Consider the following 22,131-nt stretch of genomic DNA (forward strand, 5'->3'; position numbering starts at 1 on the left):
GCGGGCACACAGGGTCTGAAGACTGCTCTCCAGCTTTTACTCTCCCTTGAAATGGACACCTCTCCATGAGATCCAGATGCTCTCATGGCAGGCCGCTTCTCTGAAGCAAGCAGATAAGCAGGTGGGGGAGGTGAAGCTTATATAAGATTTGGGGTGCACGGAGCTTTTCTGGGCTGGGCACTTCTGCCAGAACAAGGAGCCCCGTGGGGATGCACTGAGAGAAATGAAGCAGGAGTCTCCAGAGAGCTCCAGAGCCCCAGACAATACTTCCGCTTTTTATCAGAGCTCTTTCCAGAGGAAGAAAACAGGCTGGGTCTCGGGCTCTAGGGAAGCAGAGCCCCTTTGGGGATCTGGTTCAGAAAGAGCTAGTCTATGTGTACTCCCAGGTGGCTGCTTCTGGATTTTGTAAAGACTCATCCCTGAAGCCAGGCTCAGCTCCATATTAAAAGGCAGTGTTGACAGCTAAATTGCTTGTTAGAACCAGCTCAATCTGACAGCCTGGGAGGCTGGGCAGCCCGGCACACACAGGGAGAGCTAGTCCCCATCCAAGGGTCCGATCGTCATCGTTCTGCAGAGCTCCTGAGTGAGGCCAGCCAAGTTCAGCCAATAAGTCAAGACTCGACTTTCCCCTCAAACACCCAACCGTTTTCCCTGTCACCGAAACCACTTTGTCCCTCCCACCAAATACCACCATAAATGCCAGTCCCTGTGGCATGTCCTACAGAAAGTCTGTGCACTTCCCCCCCAAAACTCGGGCCAACCACACATCTTCATGTTGGCATGGCCCTCAGATCACAAACTCCCAAGGGATGGCTTGAATTGCAACTTTCAGATTTAGAAACTCTCTAGAAGGGGCCTTGAACTCTGGCTCTCAGTGAGAAAGAGGGCAAAGAAAACTTCTCTTCTCATATCAGGGCTGCTCATGTTAGAAGCAAGAGGAAAGAAGACTGAAATAGATAGATAGATAGATAGATAGAGATAGATAGATATACATTTTCCCCCTTTTCTTTCGGAAAGGCTGCCATGGTCACAGTCACAACCAGCTGAGGGACTAGAAACCACTTTAGTTCATCTGTAGCCCCCAGACTAGCTGAATTTTCCAGGATAAACTTAGTGGACATGGCAACCAAGACAACATAGCAGTCGGCACTAATTGGCTCCCTGGACGACAGTTTTGGTGGGAGCCAGCAGAGCTCCTACTAAAGATAAAGATCTCAACTGAGACCTAGGCTCCAGGGTCCTGTCCCCCTGCCCACGAGCCTGGTCTTCTTGAGAAGTCTTGTGCTCCTTTTCTGTCATATTCAAAAGCAGAAAAGAAGAAACAGGGACATAGCTAATGTAGACTGAGTGCCTCCTCTGTGCCACGTCCCAAGTACTTTGCATGTATCATCTCATTGAATCAAAACAATCTGGGGCGCCTGGGTGGCTCAGTGGGTTAAGCCTCTGCCTAAAAATCTTAAAAAAAAAAAATCTGTATTCCCCCAATTTTATAGATAAAACACTGAAACAGAGAATGGTTTCGGAACTGCCTAAAGCCACACAGCTAGTAAGTAGTAGGGCTGAGACCTGGCATACAGCTGAGAAGTTGGGTTTATCACAAGATGCTGGGCACTGGGAACGGGGTTGCATGGAACAAGCTTGTTATGCTTCTGATCATACTGACTTCACTGGGGAAGGAAGACCTTTGATTCTGGATCCTACAAATGCATTCAAACCATGGGAGAGGTCTTTCCAAGTCTCTGCTTTGACCCCCTCCCTATGAATGGTGTTCTGGGAAGAGAGGAAAATGCCAGTTAATGGACTGGTTCTGGCTCGGATGAGCACGGTGGATCCTGACAGGAAGACCTAGGATGTAACAAGCACTGCAGAGGGAGATCCCTCTTGAAGGGGACAGCTCCCCGGGAGTGGACATGCAGCGGCTCCGGAATAGCAGATATGGTCCCTCCGATGGCTGGTTCCCGCCTGAATGAGAAGAGGCTGGATGCCCCCTTCCCAAAGGGGAAAAGTGGCCACCTCAGGGGGCTAGGCTGGAGTTCTTGGCGAAGGTTACCTAACCAGAGCAAGAGCAGCACAGCCCTCCGAGAGGGACGATGCAGGACAGCGTTTCTCCGCGAAGTCCGGGGACGGAAGGGAAGCCCGAGTGCCCTCGGAGCGCTAGGGCAGATGCAGAGGGTGGTATCCGGAGAAGGCGACTCATCCCCCGAGGCCGCAGTCCCCTTTACACCCGGTTCCAGCCACCGCCCCCCCAACCCCCCCAGCAAAAGCTCCCGGCACAGTGCGGGGCTTGAAGCCTCCGTCTTGCAGCGCCCGAGATGGGAGCTTCCCCGGAGGGGCAGTGGGGCGCCCCCGGAGGTCTCCGTGGCTCCGGGCTGCCGCGCCCTCCCTCGCTCCCTGGGACCCCGGCCGCGGCCTCCCCGCCGCGGGCTCGCCCGGAGCCAGGGGCCCGGCAGCGCCCGCGCTCACCTCGCTCATCGCGGCGGCCGGACGGGGCGCGCGGGGCGCGGCACGTGCAGGGGAGGCGAGGGGCCCTCGGGGCTGCGCGGGCGACGGCCGCGGGTGGTCGGGCTCGGGAGGGCGCGCCCCGGCCGAAGAGCAGAGTGTCCGCGGGGAGCCGCTGCTCCGGAACCCGCACCCCGGCTCTGGGCGACGAGCTTCCCGCCGGGTGTCCCCTCCCGACCCCGTCCTGTCCGAGCCGCTCCGCGCGCCTCCTCCGGGCCCACCTTTTATAGTCGGCTCCGCGCCCGCCTCCAGCGCGACCAATGGGAGCGCCTCCGGCCGCAGAGTGACGGCCGCTCGCACCCAATGGCGGCGGGCCCGGAGGTCTGGGGCATTTCCAAACTAGGGTAAGACGGTCCGAGAGCGGGAAGGAGGGGGAGACCGTCGGGGGCTGAGAGCGCGGAAACCCAAGGAGCGGGCGCAGAGGAGGGAGAGGAAGGAGCAGCGCACGAAGGAGGGAAGGAGAGGGGGAAGGAGGGAGCGTGCGAGTTTGTGAGAGCGAGAAGGAAGAGCTGGAGGGAAATCACGAGGGTCCTCGAGACGCAGGAAACCAGGAGTGGAAAGGGTAAAGCCAAGAGATGCTGCAGATAAGACTTAGTCGTAGGATGGCAGCCTGATGCGGAGAGGGTAGGAAGAGGGAGAGGAAGGACGAGAGACAGAGCAAGTGGACCGTATTCCGTGGCAAAGAACAGGGAAATTGTGAAGTGCCTGTTTGGGAATATGACAGATCTGAGGGGTGGAAAGACATTTTAAGATCCATCAGTCTTGGGGCGCCTGGGTGTCTCAGTGGGTTAAGCCTCTGCCTTCGGCTGGGGTCATGGTTTCAGCGTCCTGGAACCAAGCCTCGTAACCGCAACCGGCTCTCTGCTCTCCAGGGAGCCTGCTTCACCCTCTCTCTCTGCCTGCCTCGATGGCTGCTTGTGATCTCTCTCTCTCTCTGTCTCTGTCAAATAAATAAATAAAATCTTTTAAAAAAAAATCCATCAGTCTTACCTCCCATATAATGGGGGGGAAAAAGATGGTACCTTTGCATCCACTTGAATAGGTAATGGGCTCCCCACCGAAGTTAATTTACAACTGCTTATTCTGGGGAGCCTGGGTGGCTCAGTTGGTTAAGAGTCTGCCCTCGGCTAGGGTCGTAGTCCCAGGGTCCTGGGATTGAGTCCCGCATTAGCGGGAGCCTGCTTCTCCCTCTCCTCCCCGCTTGTGTTCCCTATCCCTGTCACTATCTCTCTCTCTCTCTCAAATAAATAGATAAAGTCTTAAATAAATAAATAAGTAAGTAAGTAAGTAATGAATAATCAAAAAATGTCACAATTTACTTAAAAAAAAAATAAACACGGGGCGCCTGGGTGGCTCAGTGGGTTAAAGCCTCTGCCTTTGGCTCAGGTCGTGATTCCAGGGTCCTGGGATCGAGCCCCACATCGGGCTCTCTGCTCCGCAGGGAGCCTGCTTCCTCCTCTCTCTGCCTGCCTCTCTGCCTACTTGTGATCTCTATCTGTCAAATAAATAAATAAAGTCTTTAAAAAAAAAAACACAACTGCTTATGCATTCAGTCTCCTTGCGACAATGTGCCCTCCACTGTGCCAGGCATGACAGTGAGACTATAAAAAAAGGAGACACACTTATTACCACAACTTACTTATTATGTATAACACACGTATTATGCAACAACTTACTTATTATGACTTTTTCCCTATTGTTGACATTAAAATGGGTTCGATATCCAAGTCCTGCTCCGGGAGTTTAGCTTGCATCCTCCTGTACTTCAAGGAGCAGCCCGTCTGGTGGTCCGGGTTTGAGTGCCAGAGTCCACTAGCCAAGTGGGGTGTAGGGAGCAGATGTGAAAGATGAAGCCCACAGTCCAATCTGTAGAGAGTATTTTTCAAGAAGATGGAATTTTACTTAATAATTATGTCATGTAAGTTTCAAGGAAAAAATATGGTTAGAGCACGATGAAGAGAAGCAGAACATGTAGGGAGAAGTCGTGAACTCCTTGATGACTTCAACTGCCAGTCCTGCTTCTCTAAATATCTAGCCTTCATTTCTACTTTAAGGAAATCCTTCAAACTCTCTTGCCTGTGATCCTTCTAGGCATTGTAAAACCTCCTAGCCTACATACAGCTTCAGCGAGCCAAAACCAAACTCTCGGCTTCAGCCACGACACCCTTTTGATAATTTCCTCCATGGCCTATACTAACTGAGTCATTTAATAGCTGAGCTACTCTCAGCCAAGAACCACTGATCTCTTTTCAACAACCAGATTCAGATAAGACCTCAAATAACCCTTCTCTAGCTAGCTTCTCTGTACTTTTACATTTTCTTTCTTTGTCCTTAGTACTTAAAAAAAATTTTTTTCAAGATTTTACTTATTTTAGGGGCTGCCTGGGTGGTTCAGTCATTAAGCGGCTGCCTTTGGCTCAGGTCATGATCCCAGGGTCCTGGGATCAAACCCTGCTTTGGGCTCCCTGCTCTTCAGGAAGCCTGCTTCTCCCTCTCCCACTCCTCCTGCTTGTGTTCCCTCTCTTGCTGTGTCTCTCTCTGTCAAATAAATAAAATAAAATCTTAAAAAAAAGATTTTACTTATTTTAGAGCAAGAGAGAGTGAGAACGGGGAGGGGCAGAGGGAGAGAGAGAGACAAAATCTCAAGCAGACTCCACACTGACCATGGAGCCCCACACAGGGTGGGGCTCAATCTCCAGACCCCAAGATCATGGCATGAACCAAAACCGAGAGTCAGACACTCAACCGACTGAGCCGCCCAGGCGCCCCACTAATTTAATTTTTTAAAATTCCAATATAGTTAACATACAGTGTTATATTAGTTTGAGGTGTACAATATGGTGATTGAACACTTCTATACATCACCCAATCTGCTTCTACACTTTCTCTGCCAGATCCGAAACAGAGAAGGGGACAAGATCAAGTATTTTCCCCCATCCACCTGAGATCCTCTGACTCTTACTTACAATGGGACGTGGTTGCCTAAGTTAGCCAATTTCTAACTAGGCCAGCTCCTCCTCACTCTAGGAAGCCTACTCCTCGGGTTCCCCCCGACCCTTTCTAATCAATGGCTAATTAGCGCTGAAAAGATTGCCTCGGATGAAGCAGGTCTCTCCACAGTTCTTAAGCAGCTATGCAAAGATTAGAAAGAAAATTGAAGATCCTAGATCAGAGATCAGCAAGCTTTCTCTGTAACAGCCAAATAGTAACTATGTTAAGCTTTGCAGGCCTGATGGTCTCCACTGAAATGATTTACGGCTCCCACTACAGCTTGAAACCAGTCGGAAACAATAAGCCCGTAAGTGCGGCTCTGTTCTAATAAAACTTTATTTGTGGACACGGAAGTGTGAATTTCATATAATTTTTATGTGTCATGAAATATTCTTTATCTTCTTTCTAAATTTTAATGTAAAAACCATTCTTAGCTCATAGGCTCTGCAAAAAAGAGGCAGCAGGCCAGATTTGGCCCACTGGCCATAGATGATTACGTTACCTAAGTGGGTTACAAAGTGTAGGTTGTATAAGAGTAAATGGTAATAGATCAAAGAAGAAAGACATGGTCCTGGCCCAAAAGAGCCAAAAGCTTCCTGGGGAAAATGGGATTTGGGTTGGGCCTTAAGGGAAGGATAAAATTTAGGCAAATGGTGGAAGGAAATGGAAAGAAGGAAAAAAAAAGTTGTAGCTCTCTGTCCTCTGGGTGTTAACAAGAGAAAAATGATGAAAGAAGATTGTGGTTGATGACAGGGAAGACACAGGAGATGTGGAAGGGCCTTGAACATCAGAACAAGGACCATAAACCTGACCCTTGCCCAAACAGCATGTTTAGATTATTCTAGCAGGACTAATTTGGCAAGGGAGAGATCCAGAGCAGGGAGAACAAGGTGGAGATCCTGCAGTTGTGCAAAGTATACAACTCTGGGTGAGTGTAGAGAAGTAAGAGAAGAGAAGGGAAGTGTTTGAGCCAGAACCCGGGGAGCAGGGAGCAGGAGTACTGTACAGGATAAGGCAGGCTGAACCTGGAGATTCAGCTCCATGGACACCTGCGGGAGGTCAGCGACACGTAAATGTAAACATGGCAGGTGGGACCCGCGGAGAGAATGGATTCGGGAATGAGACTAGAAGACGAACAAGTATCCCATCAGAGAATCAGAATAGCAAAAGATCAGGATCTGCTCTGAAAGACGGCGACCGAAGAGGGAGACAGGAATGTATCCCATTAACCCCATGGAACCCGCACTGATAGAGCAAGCCTGGCATAAAGCAGATTCCATTAAATATCTGCTACATGAAGGAATGCATTCCCGAATACTAACATGTGATGCCACGTGGGAAGAGCGTGAGCTTGGAGTCGGATCTTAATGCAGACCCTAGCCTGCTCACTCACACATAAGCCCTAAGAATCTAGAAGTGACAGGGTTGGTTCTTGACTTCACCAACTCGCAGCTGATCGACAAGAGTCAGAAAGAAACAGACAAGTGCTCTGCAACGTGGTAAGTGTTGTGACAGATGTGTGTGCAGAGGTGTGGCTCTGACCCCTAGGATCCCAGAGGCCATCTTCTGTGCTCAGGCCTGAAGGGCCAGGTGGATCAGGAGGACCCAGGAGGGGGTTTGTGGTGATCTGGAAGTGGAGATATGTCTGGCCACTCCAACCGGATGGAAAAACAAGGGCTGGCGTTCAGAGGTGAGTGAGCGTCACGTGTTCAGGGATCTCTAAATGTCTAGGCACATCGAGAGCCCAAATGTGACATGTTGGATGAGGGGAGAGAACTGGGGTTGGAATAGATGAGGCCAGAGTGAGAAATTGGGGCCAGATCACAAAGGACCATGTGTGACATGCTAAAGAGATTGGATTTTATCCTGAAGGTGATGGGAAGCAAATGAAGAATTTTAAGCAGGAAAGAGACATGATCAAATTTGCATTTTAGAAATAGCAACAGCATGGAGGATGGGCTGGAACGAGATGAGGCTGGGCGTAGGGAGAACAATTTAATAGGTTACTGTGGTAATAAGTGGGAAATGGAGGAGGGCCTGAGCTCAGCTAAGAGGTGCTGGGCATGTCAGGTGGAGAGACAGCCCGACAGGCATGACATCTGATCATTTTCAGGGAGCAAGGGAGAGAAAGGAGGCTAGGGGACTCCCCAGCTCCTGGCTTGGCATCTGGGAGCAGGTGGCAATGGAGAGGAAGGAAAGGAAGAGGGTAAGAGAATGAATATGTAACGACTTCCTTCCATGCTCCAAACACTGTCTGAGGAACTTTACATATATTCCTTTACATAATCTTCACAACAAACCTGGCTAGAGGGTATCAACCCCCTTTTTCCAGATTAGAAAACTGAAGTTCAGAGCATTTAACCCACCAGCCCATAACCAACACAGATGTTTTTCAGACCCTGTGACAGGCATGTGGGAAAGGGCTAAGAACACCGGTCAACCCTGAAAGCTGCTCGCGGTGGAGGTGGGGGGCAGACCCCAGCAGCTCCCAGCCTCAGTCTTGCTCTGTGGGAGAGACTCTAAGACTGGGAGCACTTCTTTTTCTTTTTTTAAGTTGTATTTAAGTAATCTCTCCACCCCACATGGGACTCAAACTCATGAGTGTCCTCCACCCCCAGATCAAGAGTCACACACTCTTTCACTCTTCGACTGAGCCAGTCAGGTGCCCCAAGGCTGGGAGCATTTCTGTATTTCACTCCGTGCGCAGAGAGGCAGGTCCCCAAGGCACCTGCAAGAACAAGGCTCAGGGTAATCCCCCTGGGACCCGGGAGAAGGGACAGCCCTGGCCCAGAGCATCTCTCCACCAAACTGAACTCCTCCCTGAGCGTGTCATAAGGATCTGGGAGGAGGAAGTCAACCTCCCTTCCCATGTCTGGGATTGGCCCAGCCTGGTGATACCGGACTCCCACGGAGCTGGGTCTCAGTGACATCAAATAGGGAAGGAGCACCAAAAGTAATTCAGCTGTCAAGAGCCTGAGTCAGAACTTAAATCTAAGTCCGTATGACTCCAAAACTCGCGCGCTTTCCATTTTCTCATGCTGGGATAGTCACCAAGTTAGGTAACACAGAAGTTAGTGGGGCGTTGACAATGGTTTTCTTTTTTTTTTTTCAGTATTATTAAGCTATACTTGACACATAACATCATATAAGTCTGAGGTATAGAACATAATGATTTGATGTAGGTATGTATGGTGAAATGATTCACCTGACCTGGCCCTAAATGTTTTCCCCTGGTAATGAGAACTTTTAAAGTCTTCTCTCATAGCCACCTTCGAACATACAATATTGTTAACTAGAGTCATCACGCTCTGTATTATATCCTCAGAATATTTTTATCTTTTAATTAAGAGTTTATACCTTTTGAGCACTTAAAAAATTTTTATTTATTTATTTGAGAGAGAGAGAGCACGAGCAAGAGAGCACAAGCAGGGGGAATGGCAAGGGAAGAGGGAGAAGCAGACTCCCTGCTGAGCAGGGAGCCCAACATGGGGTTCCATTCCAGGACCTTGGGATCATGACCTGAGCGAAGGTAGGTGCTTAACCAAATGAGCCACCCAAGCTCCCCTCCTTTTGACCACTTTCACCCAATTTCCCCACTCCTCCACCCTCCACCTCTAGCAACCAAAAATCTGATCTATGTTTCTATGACTTTGTCTTGGATTCCACTTACGAAATCACAAAGTATTTGTCTTTCTCTGCCTGACTTATTTCGCTTAGCATAGTGCCCTCTAGGTCCATCCATGTTGTCACAAACAGCAAGATTTCCTTCTTTTTACGGCTGAATAGTATCCCAGTGTGTGTGTGTGTTTGTGTGTTCGTATCTTTATCTGTCTCTTGGTGGACACTTAGGCTGTTTTCACATCTTAGCTACCGTAAATAATGCTACAGTGAGCACAGGGACTCACATATCTGTCCTGGACAGAGGTGTTGTTTCCTTTGGCTATACACCCAGAAACGGAATTGCTGGATCAGATGGTAGTTCTATTTTTAATTTTTTGAGGAACTTCCATACTGTTTTCCATGGTGGCTGCGAATTTACATTCCCACACACAAGGGTTCCCTTTCTTCACACTCTCGCCACCATTTTTTACCTCTTGTCTTTTTGATGATGGCCCTGGTGCGAGGTGGTATCTCACTGTGGTTTTGATTTGCGTTGCCCTGATGATTAGTGATGCTGAGTACCTTTTCATGTACCTGTGGCCATTTAAATATTAAATAAATAAATTTGGGGGGGGAAGCTTATTCAGGTCCTTTGTTCCTTTTTAATTGGATTATTGGGGGGTGTTGGTTTTGGGTTTTGCTTTTTGCTATTAAGTTTCTTATATACTTTGGATAGGAACCCCTTATTGGATGTGTCCTTTGCAAATATTGTCTCCCATTCTGTAGGTTGCCTTTTCCTTTTGCTTTTTTTTTTTTAAGATTTTATTTATTTGACAGATAGAGATCACAAGTAGGCAGAGCAGCAGGTGGGGGGGCGGGGAAGCAGGCTCCCTGCTGAGCAGAGAGCCCAATGCGGGGCTCGATCCCAGGATCCCGAGATCATGACCTGAGCTAATGGCAGAGGCCCAACCCACTGAGCCACCCAGGTACCCCTCCTTTTGTTGATGGTTTCTTTTGCTGTGGAGAAGCTTTTTAGTTTGATGCGGTTCTACTTGTATATTTTTTTTAAAGATTTTTTATTTATTTATCTGACAGAGAGAGATCACAAGTAGACGGAGAGGCAGGCAGAGAGAGAGAGAGAGGGAAGCAGGCTTCCTGCCGAGCAGAGAGCCCGATGCGGGACTCGATCCCAGGACCCTGAGATCATGACCTGAGCCGAAGGCAGCGGCTTAACCCACTGAGCCACCCAGGCGCCCCGTACTTGTATATTTTATTTCATCGTTTGTGCCCTAGGTATTATACAGCGCCATTTTAAGACCTACCAAATCGGAGATGCGTGTGTGACATCCAAGTGAATTCAGCTAATAAACTGGTGGGTGTATGCAGAACACCACCCTCCTCCTGTTATCTCTCTGCCAGGAGATGGTACCCCCATCCACTTAACCCCTCATGCTAGAAACCTGGAGTCATCCGTGACTCCTCTTCTTCTTCCTCAGCACACGCTAGTAGCCACCAAGTTCCAAAGACTGCACCTCCCATGTATTTCTGAAAACCCTCTCTTCCTCTGCAGTCTCCCACTGTGCTAGGTCAGGCGTAATCTTCTCCCAACAACATTATGGCAATAACTCTCTTACTGGTCCCTTTGCCTCGGGTCCAGCGCCATCAAATCCGTCTTCCAAACAGCCAGCGACCTAAGATATTTAGAATAAGATCAATCTACCCAGAATAGGTCTGCTCATGTCATTTCTCTGCTTCCTCTTCAAAAGCCTTCTGATGGACTCAAGCTGCTTACTCTGGGAAACAGGGGGTTCCTCCATGAGCTGGCCCTGCCCACATCTCGGCCTCCTAGCCCACCTTTCCAGAATCCTCCCCTCCCACCCCCAATCCAAAACTCTGGGCTCCAGCAGAGGATGCTTGTTTGTGGCTCGACCTCACACACACCTTTTGGTATCTGGCTTCTGGAACTTTCTCAGCTCGCACTCTCTTGCCTGAACTGCATTTTGTTTTCACCTAGCTCCTCATGATCCTTTCAAAATCAGCCCAGTTGTCACTCCTCCAGGAAGCCTTTCCTGCCTCCTCCTCAACACCTTTCTGCCAAAGCAGATTAGGTACCCCTCCTCTGTGGTCCCATATGCTCTGTGCACAGCACCATCCTTGATCTGATCATGTTTCTTTATATCTGCGCGAAGGTCTGTCTTCTTCACCAGCACGCCGAGGTTCCGTAAGGCCAGAAGAGCATCTTGTTCATCTTTTCATTCCTCCTGTCTACCACATAGTAGGTTCTCTGTCAATATTTGTTGATTAAATGAATTAGCACACATTCTCACAGCCACACTCAGGTGAGCATACCAATAGACACACACACCGAGATGTGCTCAGCATCTCCCAAGAAGCAGACCTAAGCACCTGTGTTCTCTGGAACTCTGCTTGCTGCAAAATGTAATAGTTTACACAATCCATTCTGGGGACCTAAACAAGGCTCTGTCTCTTCCCTCGGTCTCTGTTTTTATGACTCCAACCTGCGCGTGGGTTTTTTTTTTTTTTTAAAGATTTTATTTATTTATTTGAGAGAGAGACAGTGAGAGAGAGCATGAGTGAGGAGAAGATCAGAGAGAGAAGCAGACTCCCCGTGGAGCTGGGAGCCCGATGCGGGACTCGATCCCAGGACTCCAGGATTATGACCTGAGCCGAAGGCAGTCGTCCAACCAACTGAGCCACCCAGGCGTCCCAATGTGGGTTTTAAACTCAAATTTAGGGCAACGTAAATTATAATTGAACTCTTAATGGAAGAAAAAGACAGAACCAGAGAAAGAAAGAAAGAAAGAAAGAAAGAAAGAAAGAAAGAAAGATGCTTATTTCTAGTGAGAAAAGATTGTAGAAGCGCAGAAAGAGCAAACACCTGGGGACATCTGCAGTGAAGACCTTTCAAATTAGAAGACTCAGCTTTGGACTTTATTCCAGCGTGTGTATGATACCAGATTTATCCAACATAGATGTAACCAACATATTGTCCATTCCCAAAATATCCAAATAGCTTTTGAGTTACTTTTTCTGTTCATAGATATTGGGAGAATACACACACACACACTTCACACCTGCAAAAATATTCTGCAGTGTTGATGAACACTTAGACAACCCTGCTGAAGACTCCTACTTGTGATTCTTAAACCTATTAATTAGAAGTCTTTCATCTTGGCTGCAGACAGGACCAAGAACATAACTTGTGGGACCCACTGAAAAACGACAGATCCCCTTGCTCAAAAATCATGGAGAATTTCAAGACAGCAATGGTAGAGAATTAAACCAAATCCAAGATCCCTCTAGGCCAGGGTCCTATGTGACTGCACAGGTCACATGCCCATGAAGCCAGCTTGGGGCCAGAGTCCTCAAATCAATCCGAAGTACCACCTCTAATTTGTTAAGAGGCTGCCCTCATTTCATTCCTAGCCCTCCCAGTTAGGAAGTGTAGACCTCACTAGCTCTTTGCTTGAGCTCTTAAACAGACCTCAGTCTCTCTTTCTCTCTCTTAAGATTTTTTTATTTAGTTGAGAGGGAGAGAGAGCACAAATGGTGGGAGGGACAGAGGGAGAGGGAGAAGCAGGCTTCTCACTGAGCAGGGAGCCCCACAGGGGCTCGATCCCAGGACCCTGAGATCATGACCTGAGCCGAAGGCAGATGCTTAACCCACTGAGCCACCTGAGCACCTGACCCCAATCTGTTTTTAAGAATCTTCCTTTTGGGGGCGCCTGGGTGGCTCAGTGGGTTAAGCCGCTGCCTTCCGCTCAGGTCATGATCCCAGGTCCTGGGTTCGAGCCCCACATCGGGCTTTCTGCTCAGCAGGGAGCCTGCTTCCTCCTCTCTCTCTGCCTGCCTCTCTGCCTACTTGTGATTTCTCTCTGTCAAATAAATAAATAAAATCTTAAAAAAAAAAAGAATCTTCCTTTTGGGGAGCCTCGTGCAATTGGTATGTCTGTTCTTTTACCACTGTCATACTGCACGTGAAAAAGCTTGTTCTGTCTCTCCTCTCTCTTCCCAGCTTGTCCAAGATCCAGGTTCAAAGGAGGCTTACAGGTCGAGCCTAGAGCTCAGCAGTAGGGAACATCCCCCTGGGTCTGATGAGCAGCAGCTTCTAGTCATGAGGTCTCTCCCCCACAGGGTCCCTCCTCAGGTGCCAGCAACCTACCCCATGGGCATGCTGGGAACTCCTCCCACCTGGGCCTTTGTCCCGGGTCCAGAGTCTGTGCCCTATCTATGTAGTCACAGAGACCAGCTGCAGTCCACACATAGCAGAAGTTCCTTGTTTACCAGGTACGGAGGGTCATAATCTCTGACTGCAAATGCTGGCACCTCCAGAGACCAAGGGAAAAAGCAGGGGCAGAGTGGCAGTCTGGGAAGAAGCAGCCCACACCAGATCCTCTGGCCTGCGGGTGACAGGCCTAGGAATAGCAGGTAGGGGATCTGTTGGGGGCCAGAGACTAAAAGCAATAAGGTGTAGATAATGCAGAGGGTTAGGAAGAGGTCCCCCAGAAGGGGGAGAAGAGCGTCCCAGGTGCTAACCCTTCCCACATCCAGGGGTCTGCAACAGCCATCACAACATCTGAAACCATGGCCAGTGGAGAGGATGGGCCGAGGAGCTGTGTGGTGTGCGGGGACCGAGCCACAGGCTATCATTTCCACGCCCTGACCTGTGAGGGCTGCAAGGGCTTCTTCAGGTAAGAGCCCCCCACCCCGGGAGAAACCACCTCCCAAACACCCCACTGGGCAGCCTTTAAGCCGTGGCACATGCCCGAGCTTGTCCACCTACGTTACTCCTGCCTCTCAGAGGCTAACTGCCCTGTGGCTAGCGTGGTACATCTTGTCAACCTCAACATTGCATAAATTGGTGATAGAATAATAGAGGGAAGGCTGCTGTTGGTCCTGTGGACACAGCCCCTTACCCACTACCTGAGAACGCCAAGTCAGGGATCCTGTGCCCTGTGCTTGAGATGGCGTATACACTACCCACCCTTAGGGACCCTTGGGCACAGCTCAGATTAGCCCATGTCCCCACAGATCCTTCTAGACTGTGTCATCTCAGCCCCTCACGTAGCCACCTGTTCACTGCCATCCGTGACCACCCTCCCGAAAGTCTCCATCTCTCACAGACGAACAGTCAACAAAAGCATTGGTCTCACCTGCCCCTTTGCTGGAAGATGTAAGGTTAACAAGGCCCAGAGACGCCACTGCCCAGCCTGCCGGTTGCAGAAATGCCTAGACGCTGGCATGAAGAAGGAAAGTGAGTTGGCCCCTACCGACACCAGAATCCACGGACAAGGTCACTCTGCTTTATCCTCGTTCCCAAAGCGTGTTCTCCCACAAGAAGAGTAAGATTTTGGAAACAAGTCAGATGATGTTTCTATTCCGCTCCTCATCTCTCTTGTAGTCCAAGATCTCATGGTCTGGCTCCAACAGACAGCCTCCCGGATTTTATCTCCTGATCTGCCCACCTTGCTCCCTCGCTCACGGCCACACTGACTTCAGTGCCACTCTCAAGCACACCCAGCACACACCCCTCGGGACTTTTGCCCTTGTCATCCCCTCCACCCAGAATGCTTTCCCTAGATATCCTTACGGCTTGACTTTTGTGTGTCTCACATATAGCACATGTCACCTAGTAGGTACGTGGTAATTGTTGAAGGAATCCTCGCGTGTCATTTCTCTGTGCCCCGTAATGAGGCTTTGCTCCCGACAGACGATGTCACTGGAGCTCACTCGGCTACAAAGTTACAGTGTCCGTGTTTAGCTCTTCTGACTCCCAAGCCCTTGCTTTCCACTGATAGTGCACTACTCTTCAACACGGACCAGGGCATACCGTAGGAGTCAAAAAATCTCGGCTTGCATCACTTTAGTGTCTTGTCACCTTGGACCTGCCACCGGAATGTGAGCCTGTTTATAGGTCTGAGAAATCTGGATAGTAGCACCTGGCCTGTCTACCCTCTACCCACCGGGTTGTTTCATCCAGTGGGATTTAACCTCAGAACCCTTGCCGTTTAGGGCTATGTAAACAGAAGGTGATGCTTTAGGAACCAAGAGCTCTCCCTCTTCGCTGGTCGCCCAGAAGCCAAACATCTCCCTTCACCGTGACTACTTTATTTTCCACCCCTCCCCACCCCCCAGTGGTACCTTGTTTTCCCCAGCAGGGCCTGCGGGGCTGGGGAGAGGGACAGGGATCCCTTACCACTGGGGCCTCTAGGACTCCAGCCAAGCCCAGGGAGGCCCCAGGAATGCCGCTCCCTCCCCACATCCTTCATCACAGGGTACCCGGTGCCCAAGGGCTCCCAGACAGAGGGTGAGGGTGGGCGCTGGCAGAGACAGTGATGTCCTCTGCGGACCTCAGCAGCATCGTCCCTCATCTTCCCCGGGCACAGTGATCCTGTCAGCAGAAGCCCTGGCAGCGCGGCGGGCGAAGCAGGCCCAGCGGCGGGCCCGGCAAGTCCCTGCGCAGCTGAGCAAGGAGCAGGAGGAGCTGGTGCGGACACTCCTGGGGGCACACAGCCGCCATGTGGGCACCATGTTCAACCAGTTCGTGCAGTTCAGGGTGAGCCTTTGCATGGACTTTGGGCTGAAAGAGGACCAAAAGGGCAACCGAGGAGGCTGTCCAGAGGGAGTGGGCAGCAGTGTCCCACACCCCAAGACAGAGGACGAGGCTTCTCCAGAACCCCAGCGTCCACAGGCTCCTCAACCCGGAAGCCCTTCCAAGACAGGGCTGGAGAGACCCCTGGGACTAGGGCCACTCACTCAGGCCCCGATCTCCACAGCCTCCTGCTCATCTGTTCATCCATCACCAGCACCTGCCCGTCCCAGTCCCCAAACTGCCCCTGCTCACGCACTTTGCGGAGGTCAACACCTTCATGGTACAGCAAGTCATCAAGTTCACCAAGGACGTGCCTCTCTTCCGGTACATGACCTCCCCTTACCTTCCAGGAGGAAAACACTCCAATAAATTATAATCACACACACACACACACACACACACACACACACACACACACCCCAGTCCCTGACCCGCTAACCCTTCCTACTGCCTTTCTAAGCACGGGGTCTTGAATTCCCTCCTTTGGTCTTAAGTATCTCAGCCAGAACTGGGAGCTCCTTTCCCTCTCTAAAAGGCTCTTGCCTGCTCCCCTCAGGTCCCTGCCCATGGAGGACCAGATCTCCCTGCTCAAGGGAGCAGCGGTTGAAATCTGTCATGTCGCACTCAATACCACTTTCTGTCTCCAAACACAAAACTTCCTCTGCGGGCCGCTCTGCTACACGCTGGAAGACGGCGTCCATGGTGAGGGGGGCTGGAGCCGGGGCGGGCGCGTGTCCTTTGGCGGTAAGGCCTGTGGCGGGGTGACCGGGAGGATCCTAAGACCAGCATCTCCCACAGCGGGGTTCCAGGAAGACTTTTTAGAGTTGCTCTTTCGCTTTCATGCAACACTGAGACGACTCCAGCTCCAGGAGCCCGAGTATGTGCTCATGGCTGCCATGGCCCTCTTCTCTCCCGGTGAGCACCCCCCAAAGCCCAGAAGCTCCTGCTCCTCCACCCCTGCCCGGACTCCCAGCCCCAGGAATCCCTGCCCGCCGCCACCCATCCTTCCCACCCTCTGTCTTCCAGACAGGCCTGGGGTTACCCGGAGGGAGGAGATCGATCGTCTGCAAGAGGTGACGGCACTGACCCTGCAGAGCTACATCAAAGGGCAGCCGCCAAGGCCTGGGGATCGGTATGCGGGAGCCTGGGGGCTCGGAGGCTGCGCGGGGCGGGAAGGCAAGGGAAACACTGAGCTCAGGGGAATGCTTCTGCTGTCCTGCCCTCTGGGAAACCAGGTTCCATGGGGGCACCGAGTCCTTCCCTCGCACCTCAGATGGGTCTGGCATCCGAATCGCTCCTACTGCTGTTTCATCTGATTTTTTCCAGATTTTTTTTTTTTTTTATTCAGTAGAGATGCAAAGTCATAGCTCGCAGGCTCTGTATGATAGCATTCCTGAGACTGATGACACCCATCACCTTACCCGTCCACTCCAGGCTAAAAGCAGCCTTCCAGGATTCTCGTTCGCTCTTTCCTTGGCCCTCCCCTTCCTCTCCATGGGCCCCTTCCTTTAATTTTTCATCCCCGCCTTGAAGTTATCATGGTCATTCAGATTCCTGGGCAAAGCCAGGCTCTGGCTCAGCCGTCCAAGCTCCATCCAGGCTCTGAGGTAGGCTCCGCGTGTTCTCACGTGTTCCTCAACGAGCCAGTTTGGCCAGAAGAGGGACGCTTTAGACCACAGAACACACTCACCTTCTAGAACCTGCTCTAGAAGGCCAGATCCATAGATTCCACAGAGCTGCAGTTTTGACCACGTCTGGGGCTTTCTTCACACTTGGCCCTGAGACCTCTGGATTCAAGAAGGGCATGGTGAGAGGAGACCTCGGGGACCTTGGGAATTTTTGCTGATTTGTCATACCAGAGCATGATTTTCTGTAGTGTTCAGACCTAGCTTCACTGAGGGAAAGTTCCAGGGAGCAGGACTTCAAGACAAGACTCTCAGCTACCTTATTTTCCTCTTTCCCTGGTGACCCCACTACCTCCTCCAAAGGTTTCTGTACGCGAAGCTGCTGGGCCTGTTGGCTGAGCTCCGCAGCATTAACAACGCATATGGGTACCAAATCCAGCACATCCAGGGCCTGTCCGCCATGATGCCGCTGCTCCAGGAGATCTGCAGCTGAGGACCCCACTTGCCTCCTTCCACAGCCCATCTGGACACGTTGGACTGGAAAGGGGAAAATGCTGGGGCCAGAGGTTGGGACCAGTAGGGAGGGAGCCCAGTGGTTGCAATGAAAGACTAAAGCAGTAACTACCTCTTCATGCAGTCTTGGGGTTGGTGGGGGATGACCACAGGGACAGAGCTATTCTCTGGGAGCACGGAAGATGGGAAGGAGGAAGCCTCAGGGCTAAGAGGTAAAGAAGCTCCTTCTGGGAATTGGGGGGGCACTTTCTGAGGTCAAAGATGTAGCCCTTCAGCACTTCTCTCCCAGCCCTAGACTTGGGGATGGAAAACAGGACAGGGAGCTAATCCCATGCAGCCTGTTCTGCTCTGAAGAGGAAGAAGCTAGGAGCTTTAATTGATAGGAAAATGAAGAAGGGGGATGTGAGGGGAGAAAAGTCAGCCAGACACACCCCTTAATCCTTCTCCCTTAGTCCAGAGCCACAAGAGCATGGGAAGACAACCCTGGAGCCAGTGGCAGAGGTGGGGGCCACACACCACGGCCCCAGCAGCTGCCCGTGGCGGCTCCAGTTCTGAGGAGGGCACGGTCCCATCCCCCGCTCTACTCCTGGGACCCAGAGGTCACCCGGCAAGGTGCGCTCTGGAGAGGGGGCCTAGTCTCTGGCCCTAGGGCACCTGCCTCGGAGGTTCCAGCGTCTGTGAGGGGCGGGCCCTGGGGGCACCTCAGCCCACAGTGATGCTGAAGCCACAGTGGAATCTGTTGCGCCAGTGATTGAGGAAGGCTCCGAGGGCCAGGGTGACGGGCAAGGGGGGCATCTTCTTCTCCAGCACAGCACCCACACACCAGTTACTGTCCACCAAGCCTGTTGGAGAATAGGATACGCACGAGGTTACTTCACAGGCTTAGAGACGGGGGTCAGGAGCAAGGTCAGAAGGATGCTTGCCTCCTCCCTCTGTCCCCCTAGTCCCTCGGCACCTCCGAACGCCATCTCAATAACCCTCACCTCTAAACACCATGTTGGCCTGGGGCAGAGTCAGGTGGTAACCGAAGGAGAAGGTTGTGTCTTGTAGCCTTGTGTTAGCCTCAAATTCCACTCCAACCTGGACCTGAGAACCACGGGCAAGGATGGGAGAAGGATCTGTGTCATTGAGGACCAGAGGAGTCCTGACGGGGGCTCGGCGGAACGGATGCATGCGCGAAGCATCTGTGTGGCGTGAGTGGGAAGAATCCCAAGGCAGTGGGGCCTGTGGAGGTCTGCAGGGGCACAAGTTCACGACTGGCTTGCTGGGGTAGGGGAATGGCATCAGTAGACTCACCTGTTCGTTTGCCCTGTGGTAATAGCTTGCATGGGCCCCACCTGACCCCACATTCAGTGTGGCTACCCAGTGCACCGCTGTAAAAACCAAAACGCAGGAGACAAGGAGTGTTACTGTAGCAGGACACAGGCCAGGAATCCTCACCGAGTTCAGAATCTCCCCTCCCTGTCACTATTCCCCCTCACCCCATACCCGAGTACTTTCCAGCCAGTGTCAGGATGGCGCCCTCCTCGCCTGGCCGCCGGTGATAAACTAGCTCTCCTCCCAGCACCAGCCGATGGGTGAGGCTCTGCAGGAAGTGAGCCACCATGATCACTGTGGGGTAGCAGGGAGACACGGAGTCAGTCGCAGGGACAGCCTCCAGGCCTGCTCCCCTACCCCTGCCTGCCCAAGCACTTTCTAATCCCTCAACTGTACAGACGAGGAGGAGACAGAGCCAACATCAGCAAGTGAGCAGCCAAGATCCAAAGCACCCCGTCCCAGTTCCTCACCCGATTCCCCAATCAGGTCAGGATTCCCTAGGGTCAGAGTGGCTGTGTAGTCATCTCCTCGGTACTCGCCATCAAACTGCCACGTCAGGAACTTGGCTTGCTGCGTCTGGGTAGGCAGAACAAGGAGTAGAGCCTTCCCCTCCCACCCCGCATGATCACTCCTGCCCTTCTCCTCCCCTGGAGCCCCCCAGCACAGCACACTCATGGAGAAAGGGGAAATGCTTCAGCGGACGGCGGCAGGAACCATGGGTCACCTGGAAGACCGCCTTGGCTCGGAGCCGCTCTGCCAAGAGGAGCAGGACCTGGGCGTTGAGGCTGCCACTGCTGTCCATATCCCCTACCACAGTGGGGAACACCTGTTGAAGAGGGTACAGGGCAAGACTGAGCTGGGGGCACGCTCAGCTTTCGTCCAACCGGCCAGGATTTCTTTAGCAGTACCCAGCGCCTCCTAGTGGAGCCACAGAGACAGACCCGGGCTCCTCGCCCAAATGTTTCCCCCACTCTCTCCCGTCGGAGGAAACACAGAGGCAGGTGCCCCGCACACTCTTCCCTGTAACACACTCCTCTCCTCCTCCTCTAGTCCCGAGTCCTGGGTGGGCTTTTCCCCATAACACACTTCTTTCCTCCTCCTCTAGACCGGAGATCTGGGTGGACTTTTGGGGAGATGACCTGGGTGTGAGGACTACTCACCTCGGCGGGGCTAAGTTGCCAGTCTCCTGCATAGGCCGCATGGAGGTGATACCCCGGCAAGCCCAGGGCACTCATGTGCACGGTGTGAGCCACCTGAGGAAAGAGAAGTCAGTGGAGGAGGAAAATGTTCCCACCCACCTCAAGCCCCGTTCCACCCCTCTCCTTCTCCCCATCCAGAAGGCCTTACAAGAATCCCAAACATTCCAACATACACAGAGGGTCACTGAAACTAAAAGCAATAAGTCCCACAGGCGAGGGAAGTAAAGAGAGCCCCACATCCTCCCTCATTTGTCCCACAGAGCCTAGTTAAGGCTTGAGTACAAAGGCAAGGAGGAGAGTGTCCAGGGATAGGCAGGGAGGATCTTAAGGAGGACCAGAGAAGTGGGAGCACCTGGAAATGGCTGCTCAGAACCTTGTTGACAACGAGCTTCACTCCCTCCATCTGTGCTGGGAACACATCTGAAGGGGGTGGAGGGGAGGGGAAGCGGAGGAATGAGCACAGACAAGGAACCCCTACCCCAAGATGTAGTCTCCCCTTTTAATCCCATTGAAAGCACTTTGGAGGAACTGACCTCCTTTCAAGTCCTACCACGAAATGTTCCACTCCATGTGGGCACCTGATCCTCCCTGAGGCTGGATGCCCCAGCTGGGTTCTCCCCTTTCCTGCTCCCATCACCGGACACCCAGAATTCAAGACCCTCCCCTCCTCTGCCCCTTCAATGTGAGACACCCAAATGCCAAGTTCTCACCTTTGCATAGCCGGTGCAGCTCATCGAAGCTCCCAGGGTTGGGCAGAGGCTCCTCTCGACGGGGGCTCCGGCGGGGCAAAGCCCCCATCGGTGCCAGGCCCAGGGTGTTCCCCATTTCAGTCCAGAGAACAGGGGAGGGGCCAGGGTTAGCCTGAGAAAGGACGCTATTGCTCCCTCTACCCCGCACGGGTCCCACCCCCCATTATCCGACTCCCCAGTCCCAGAAACTTCCACATGGTCCGATGCTAGACCTGGAAGAGGAAGAGCAGGGAGAGGGCACCGGTGGGGAGACTGAACCCCAGGCACACTCCCGTCCCATCTTTGATTCTTCACCCCACCTGTCACCCCGTCCCTTCCCCCATTATCTAATCCTAGCTCCCATCACAGACCTCACCCAGCTTCCCAGTCTTCCTGTTCTTCATTCCTAGACCCCAACGCGAGACTGGCAATGAAGCAATAGTCCTTACCGTCTCAGACTATCATGCTGCCCCTTTTCCCCCGGCACACCCCGGTCATCTTGATGGGGGCAGCCATCTTGAGTAATGGCAGGACTGAGGCTTCACGCTGCTTCCTCAGCGTGGTCATGAGCGCCATCTTGGAGTCGGGCAAAAAAAAAGACATCAAAGACCCGACCCTCCCTTGATTGGGCCCCGCCCAGAAGATTAAAAAAAAAAAAAAAAAGCTGCCTCCGTCTCCCAGGGGCCAATGGGAGAGAAGGAAGCAAAGGAGTGGCAGACTCGGGTCCAGAGAGCTCCAACCCAGGCACTGCAGAGGCAGGCGGGGCTTGATTGGTAGATGGCCTGAGATCGCCCGGCCTCAACAAGGTCGGGAAGACGCTGGGAACGTCGTAGGCGCCAGAGGGAGAGTCTTGGAGCTTGGGCTGCTGCAAGTCCTTTCGCGGGACAGCCTGTTTTGTGAAGGGTGGCAGAGGGAATGATTGTGAATCTGCATTGGAACCCTGGTTCTTATGGCTCCTAGCTGCCCCTACCTCGAACCCCTTAGGGACTCCTCACAGCCCCCCACAGTACACAGCACACACCTCCAGATGGGTACCACTCGCAAGT

General features: G+C 52.1%; 2 protein-coding genes across 11 annotated transcripts; one reads left to right on the plus strand and one right to left on the minus strand.

The window, feature by feature from the left end:
• The first annotated feature begins 13,354 nt into the window (after positions 1 to 13,354).
• Positions 13,355 to 17,947, plus strand: NR1I3 (nuclear receptor subfamily 1 group I member 3). Of its 6 annotated transcripts, none has more exons than XM_047705293.1 (9): positions 13,355 to 13,539; positions 13,663 to 13,802; positions 14,235 to 14,365; positions 15,498 to 15,667; positions 15,888 to 16,027; positions 16,260 to 16,405; positions 16,502 to 16,618; positions 16,730 to 16,835; positions 17,692 to 17,947. In XM_047705293.1, exons 2-9 carry the CDS (start codon positions 13,696 to 13,698, stop codon positions 17,819 to 17,821), a joined length of 1,047 nt encoding a protein of 348 aa, XP_047561249.1. In that variant the 5' UTR covers positions 13,355 to 13,539; positions 13,663 to 13,695; the 3' UTR covers positions 17,822 to 17,947. The 6 variants fall into 6 exon arrangements, with proteins under 6 accessions (XP_047561249.1, XP_047561254.1, XP_047561252.1 ...); XM_047705298.1 differs by having other exon boundaries at positions 16,730 to 16,776; XM_047705296.1 differs by having other exon boundaries at positions 15,918 to 16,027.
• Positions 17,005 to 21,684, minus strand: TOMM40L (translocase of outer mitochondrial membrane 40 like). Of its 5 annotated transcripts, none has more exons than XM_047705299.1 (10): positions 21,535 to 21,684; positions 21,068 to 21,318; positions 20,710 to 20,777; positions 20,319 to 20,411; positions 19,883 to 19,984; positions 19,629 to 19,734; positions 19,330 to 19,452; positions 19,138 to 19,214; positions 18,825 to 18,927; positions 17,005 to 18,683 (listed from the first exon to the last, which is right to left on the minus strand). In XM_047705299.1, the coding sequence occupies exons 2-10, from the start codon at positions 21,180 to 21,182 to the stop codon at positions 18,544 to 18,546; spliced, it is 927 nt and encodes a 308-aa protein (XP_047561255.1). In that variant the 5' UTR covers positions 21,183 to 21,318; positions 21,535 to 21,684; the 3' UTR covers positions 17,005 to 18,543. The 5 variants fall into 5 exon arrangements, with proteins under 5 accessions (XP_047561255.1, XP_047561256.1, XP_047561257.1 ...); XM_047705300.1 differs by having other exon boundaries at positions 21,068 to 21,218; positions 21,535 to 21,681; XM_047705301.1 differs by having other exon boundaries at positions 21,457 to 21,653.
• Positions 21,685 to 22,131: the final 447 nt, after the last annotated feature.

The sequence above is a fragment of the Lutra lutra genome, chromosome 15 (assembly GCF_902655055.1).
Source record: "Lutra lutra chromosome 15, mLutLut1.2, whole genome shotgun sequence".
Taxonomy (NCBI): domain Eukaryota; kingdom Metazoa; phylum Chordata; class Mammalia; order Carnivora; family Mustelidae; genus Lutra; species Lutra lutra.

What these genes read in the sequence shown, in the direction of transcription:
- NR1I3 (XM_047705294.1), top strand. Translation starts at nt 13,696, where the DNA reads ATGGCCAGTGGAGAGGATGGGCCGAGGAGCTGTGTGGTGTGCGGGGAC. An exon ending in CGCTGGCATGAAGAAGGAAA is followed by an intron (nt 14,366 to 15,497) that starts GTGAGTTGGCCC and finishes CCCCGGGCACAG; the next exon opens with TGATCCTGTCAGCAGAAGCC. An exon ending in CCGCCAAGGCCTGGGGATCG is followed by an intron (nt 16,836 to 17,691) that starts GTATGCGGGAGC and finishes CCTCCTCCAAAG; the next exon opens with GTTTCTGTACGCGAAGCTGC.
- TOMM40L (XM_047705299.1), bottom strand. Translation starts at nt 21,182, where the DNA reads ATGGGGAACACCCTGGGCCTGGCACCGATGGGGGCTTTGCCCCGCCGG. An exon ending in TGACCTGATTGGGGAATCGG is followed by an intron (nt 19,453 to 19,628) that starts GTGAGGAACTGG and finishes GCTACCCCACAG; the next exon opens with TGATCATGGTGGCTCACTTC. An exon ending in GGCCAACATGGTGTTTAGAG is followed by an intron (nt 18,684 to 18,824) that starts GTGAGGGTTATT and finishes ATTCTCCAACAG; the next exon opens with GCTTGGTGGACAGTAACTGG.